This window comes from Poecilia latipinna, unplaced genomic scaffold, assembly GCF_001443285.1.
Source record: "Poecilia latipinna isolate Pla-1442-1.1 unplaced genomic scaffold, P_latipinna-1.0 Scaffold663, whole genome shotgun sequence".
Lineage (NCBI taxonomy): Eukaryota > Metazoa > Chordata > Actinopteri > Cyprinodontiformes > Poeciliidae > Poecilia > Poecilia latipinna.
Window position 1 is genome coordinate 442,789 of NW_015113279.1, and position 5,856 is coordinate 448,644.

At 39.8% G+C, this 5,856-nt stretch overlaps 1 protein-coding gene across 1 annotated transcript; it reads right to left on the reverse strand.

Annotated features, from left to right (window-relative positions):
• Window positions 1-458: 458 nt before the first annotated feature.
• Window positions 459-3,262, reverse strand: LOC106954555 (vascular endothelial growth factor A-like). Its single transcript, XM_015044153.1, has 6 exons — window positions 3,142-3,262; window positions 1,237-1,270; window positions 841-1,037; window positions 703-764; window positions 600-626; window positions 459-525 (listed from the first exon to the last, which is right to left on the reverse strand). Exons 1-6 carry the CDS (start codon window positions 3,181-3,183, stop codon window positions 459-461), a joined length of 429 nt encoding a protein of 142 aa, XP_014899639.1. The 5' UTR covers window positions 3,184-3,262.
• Window positions 3,263-5,856: the final 2,594 nt, after the last annotated feature.

The following is a 5,856-nucleotide window of genomic DNA, read 5'->3' on the forward strand; positions in this document are numbered from 1 at the left end:
ATACTCCCTCTGTTCTGCTCTCACCACGTTCTGTTTCGACAGACTTGACAAAACTCTGCAGTGACCCACAAGTGGGGCAGCTCTGCTCTGTACCAGCGGTTCTGGTGAATTGCACCAAGAGGAGGAAGAAAGTCATCCAAAAAAAAAAAAAAACTAGAACTACCTACAATTTCTCCAGTCAATAGGTGGTTGAAATGTGGATAAAAGGAGATTGTTCAAAAGTCAAGTTTCTCCTTAAAGACTCTGCAGTCAGTCTACGAACAGTCACCCTGGAGTATCTCGTGATCTGCTCCAAAACAATATTTCCAGCGACAGAAATTAGTTGATTTCTTCTTCCTACTTTAAATCTGTAGAACGTTTGTGCTTGGTTTAATCTGTCAAAGTTTCTGCGACCTTCCGGAAACGGCTTCGTTCACCATGATCAGGCTGAGTCGAGAAAAACGATGACAAGATCAGGCTTACTTTTCACATCTTCTCCTTCTGTTCTTCCTCCTTTGAGGTCTGTCCCTGAGAGAGTCCTCATTGCTGTGAAGAACAAAATTATTACTAAGTCATAAATAAGTTCAGATCCCAAAAGATAAAACCTTTCATTTACTGACCTTGTATTATTTTGATACTGTTTCGGCCTAAAAGGGAGAACAACTTTAATATTCCAGTTTCATACCAGCTGAATCGAACCAGGTGTGTCTGACATTAGTCTACCTCACTCCACACTCCAGATGCTCCACAAACGTGAGGTTGATGACCTGACGCGACCAACTCACCTGCAGACATGAGGGGAGGGAAGTGAACGTCTCATGCAATCAAATGAGTCTGAAAGCGCCCGTGATCTCTCCTCACCTCCAAGGATATGTTGCGTTCAACGACAGGATAGCACTCCCGAGACCCATCAAGGCAGCAGCTAGAGCAGCGAAACAGTGAGACGCAGCGAGGTATGTAGAAACCCTCAAATTCTTTAGGGAACTCCTTCTCCACCTCCACATACTGCTCAATCGGCCGACAAAGGCTCTTGTTCAGCACCTCCGTGAATCCCATTGCTACATAAAAAAAGAAGAAAAGTTAGGAGACACTTTGGATCAAATATAGAACAGAAACACTTGAAACAAATTAAAATGGTAGATCTCTTACAGAAGGCATAAAATAGTACAAAAAAAAACTATAAACGCTGGGTAGTAAATTATGGCAAGAAAAATACGCAGTTATAACAACAAGAGTAAATTATTGTGTCATTCCTACCCGTTGGCCTTTCCTTCCCTGGAAGATTGAGCATCTAAATAAAAACAAATAAATAAATAAACAAAAAATAGATCATTTTACAGAGCAATACACATGTGTGTCGCTTTTCATTTCTGCCTGAAGTATGCCACAAATACAAAGCAAATGTGCAGCAAATGGAGTTTGAGGAATTGCGTTTAGCAGTCGCACAGCTCCCTCTAGCGGTGGCGGAATAGCGACGCTCAAAATGTGATTTCTTTAGGGGGAAAAAGGAAAAATACAAAAAGTTGTTGCGTTCAGTTGGGCTCAAAATTATTCATACCCCGCAGCAGATTTGGATTTGAAGTAATTTTTAAAATCAAGTTTGTTTTTTGCGAGAGAATCAAACAAGGCCGCTCTCTCAAAACTAACATCATTCTGTAAAAAGAGCATTGATTGTGAATACATATTGGTCATATCCAGAAGAAATCACATAATTTTTTTTTTTTAATTATTAAATTATTTTTCAAAGGTCTTAAACTCTTCCATATTATGTATCTGTTTTTATTTACAATATTCATATCAAATTGTCATTCTTTACTCCAAAACGTTAAAATAAAGTCCAGTCAAAGAAACATGTTTGTTATATTAAAAAATTACTTCCAACCTAAATCTACCAGAAATTACTATAAAATTGGTAAAGTGTTCATTCAGGGACATCAGGTAAAATTAGCTATCTGATAATTAAAGGTATTTGGATTTTTCTGTTTGTTTAACCAGAACATAGAATCAAATCATAATTTCTTCATGTACTTGCTGCTCTCAGGGACTTCTTGTGAGTAGTTGCGATGTGTTCCTGGCTATTTAGGAAGTCGTGCTCAAGTCTTACGCAACAGAACCTAAACCAGCTGGGTGTGACAGCTGCGTTCATGATAATAGTAAAAACCAGACGTCACTGCATGAGTAATACGGTCCAGCAGTGGTGTGGTTTTATACGTTTCACCTAAACGCTGCAAAAATAAAAATATTATCATGCATCAAAGTAGAAAACCCTAAACACCATTTTGGAGACTCAGTGTCTCTGTGGAGATTTAATCTTTTATTCAGTAGGGGGAAAACATGTTCAAATTAAAATAATAATAATAATAATAACACCTTCTGTTCTATTAGCAGAAGCATAAAGTTTGTGGAGCATTACTGGGACTTCAAATGGAAATCTTTTGGTCAAATGAGACTAAGATGAAGGTTTTTTTTGCAACAAACACTGAAATAAAAGATAAATACTGTAAAGCACGGTAGCTAATCTGTGATGCTGTGGGCTTTCTCTTCTGAGGAGTCATGCTCTGGATTCTCTTCATTGTTTTCTAGATGCCTGTTGTGAAAATAAAGAAGCAGTATGTGTTCTGATTAAGTCAAATCTTATTTCTATTTAAGGTTCTTGAGTAGAAGAAAAAAAGAGAACAAATCCATTCTCTCAAAATAAATGTAAAACGCAGCATCATTACAGAACTAAACAAATCAGAGAAGAAGAAAAATGTTTATAAGCCTCTGCTATAATTCGTCTATGCAGAGAAAACACAAAAACTGGTAAAACTAGCTATTTTAATCACCTTACTGTTAAATAACACATTGGTCAATTTGTTCTTATTTTTGGTTTTTGAGAGCCACTATGAAGGGCCTCAAGGGCCACATGCAACTCCACAGGTCAGACTTTTGTATCTGCTCAAAAATACAGTTTGTGATTGTAATCTCATGAAAACTGTAAATATCTGAGAAAATGTGAGAAATCATGCAGAATAAATAATCCTGCAGAAACTCGTTCTGCTGCAACCCAGAGACCCTGAAGAGGTCTACTTTACTATGGGGAAAACAGTTGACAGCGCAAAAAACAAAAACATGTAGAAAAGAGTCAGCTTTACGAATAAAATAAAGAAAAAAGCCTCTTACTTGGATCGGAACCAGCAGCAGAGGAACCAGCAGGAGATACATGGTGCCACTGAAGAGGACAAGTCTACGCCGTCCTGCCTTTCAGGCAGTCAGAAAGAAATGAGAAGCGACAAAACAAACGGGGCGTGGAGCCGCTGGAAAATGGAGCCGTCGCAGTTGCAAGAGGGTTTATATGGACAGCAAGTGATTAAGCAGAAACCACAGTCAGAATTCCTCAGAAACTTCTCTTCAGACGAGATTGCATCAGCTTCCATCGATTTACTCACGACCGATGAAATCTACGTTTCTGAGAGTGTGGGACTCAAAAATAGCTTTAAAAAGTTTGGATAAAATTGAGCCAATCAACCATCGGTGATGGTCTGCTTGTGCTAAAAATATGTTTTTATTCAGATTAATTTTCATCTGCCTGCACACGGCCGATCAGGCTCCACATCTGGATCTGGTTGTTAGTTGAAGCATTTTTGTTCTTCTGCTGCACGGAAGACCTGAGGTTATCAATACAGGAATGATCAGAATGTTCCTAAAAGTCCCCGCAAGTCTTCATCTGCCTCTTTTGACATGTTTATATCCAGCGATGCTCCATTGGAGATATCGGCGTGCGTGACTGTCCAGATTTACTGTACGGTTTGCGTGAGTGTACATATTGTTCCCTCTTTCTGCTTTCACGTTTCTCAGGACGAACTCAGATGAGCTTAAGTGCTGCTCGCTGGATAATTGGACTGACTTGTTGTTGCACTCCATCTCAGTAAGGACGAAAACAAAGATGGAAAGAGCGCGCCATCTGATCACAATCACCGTTAACTCTGCTGTTGAGTCAGCTGAGCGCTCATTACACAAAGTCTGCGCTTGTAAAAATTTATTGCACAAACCTGGACATGTTCTTGCCTGTTCTGACTTTGGGAAACAAGCAAAAAAAAAAAAAAAAAAAAAGAGGAACCAGGTTCTCAAATCTTGCTTGAACCAAAAGGTTTGTGGCTCTGTTGACGTTTTCTGACGACTAGGCATTTGAGCACGGTGTAATCTCACGCAGGGAAGGAGTGGGTTTTGTTGTCAGACCAGTGGACCAGGTCTACTCACAGTGCACATTAGTTTACAGGGTTTTTTCCATGGCAGTCTGCCCTGAAGAGCCCATCTCAGGTTATATTATTTGGAAATGACTCGCTGGTGCCGTGAAAGAGCCTGTAGGCTGAAGGTGTGGCAGGGATGCCGTCGTTTCTCTGATTTTACTCTTTATACGCAAATGTTTGAGTAAAGTGAACATTGTGCTTTTATCCTATGAACTACTGACAACGTGTCTCTGAAATTCCAAGCAAAAACTTTGTTTTTATCTGCAGAAAATGAGAAACGGTCAACATAGCGAAAAAGATGCAGTGCTTTCAGAGGTCAAATAATGCAAAAAGACAAGTTCATATTCACTTAAAAACAAGATTAATGTTTTAACTCAGGAGGAGTTCAGAAATCAATATTTGGTGGAGTAACCATGAGGTTTTCAATGGGGTTCAGTGCAGTAGATTATTAACCTTTTCCAGAGGTGCATGTCTCTCTTTACTTCTACCACAATTATATATCACTCAAACTTTTAAGAAATTAGAAATAATTTGCTTATTAGAACAAATGTGAAACATAGTGGTTTTCATACAACTAAACATTTCTTCATCGGGGGTAATCTGCTCCAGAGGTTGAAGTTTGTGTGATAAACATATTGGATTAGTTTGCCGCCTTTTTCTGCGTCCATTTAAGTTGCTTTAGCTCTCGCAGCTTTTCTGGGCCAGACTCACCACGTTCATGAATCCACTCACTTTTTCCCCAACTCTGGTCAGGTGAAATGGAAAAAAATTGTAGAAGTTAAATATAGAAAAAGTCCAGGGGAATAGCAATTATGAAAAAGTCCCTTATTGCTTGGGGGAGGGGAGGGATGGAAAAAGAACGTATTTAATAATAAAAGTCTAGACCATTTCAGATTACTATGAATCATTAAAACAATCTTCATAGTCTTCTGAAAAGATACTTCCTTATTCTTCACCCACATAGCAGGGAATCTCCTTCCTGATCTCTATCTAAGCCGGAGAAGCAGAGGTCAGTCGGACAGCAGCTGCTTCCTGTCTCTGGGAACCTCACCGCGGATCGGGTCCCAGTTCCAGTAGAAGGACGGCTGTCCTCAGAAGGAGCAGCAGGTGGGACAGAACAGCTGTATGAGAGCAAGGTCATGGCTGAAAAATGAAATCACCTGAAAAAGGGCACGCATTGAACAGGACTGCACTGAGAAGTCTGGGAGAAAAATTACAGAAACACCTCACTTTCTGACTATAAGAGCCAAACAGGGTCCTAATCAGAATTACATCGCTGTGATGCTCTGTTAATTGTTTTTATGTCCGCGATTAAAATTCCAAACCAACCAAATTCCCACACACACTTTAAGCTGCCGCAGATGCATTGTGGGTAATGCTACTGGCTCCCAGGCCCACAGTAGTCTGACGTAACAGAGCCGAGTGATTTACGTGACCCAAAGGGCCCAAACAAGTGCAACTCTGTTCGTGAAGGCAGAGATTAACTCCACAGTCAGCGCAACGCAGTTTTTTTCCCCCACCACTGACTGTGTAAAAGTGCCACACCCTAACAATATGCAGCTTACAATGTGTTTCCACTGACAACGTAATAGCGCAAATTGGAAATACCGAACATGACGAATAAAAAAAAAAAAAAAAAAAAAAAAAA

Excerpts from the sequence above, each read along its gene's own strand:
- LOC106954555 (XM_015044153.1), bottom strand. The coding sequence starts at position 3,183 with ATGTATCTCCTGCTGGTTCCTCTGCTGCTGGTTCCGATCCAA. Across the intron at positions 1,271-3,141 it reads TGCTGCTGGTTCCGATCCAA|ATGCTCAATCTTCCAGGGAA; the intron begins GTAAGAGGCTTT and ends GTTTTTATTTAG. Across the intron at positions 765-840 it reads AACGCAACATATCCTTGGAG|GTGAGTTGGTCGCGTCAGGT; the intron begins GTGAGGAGAGAT and ends TCATGTCTGCAG.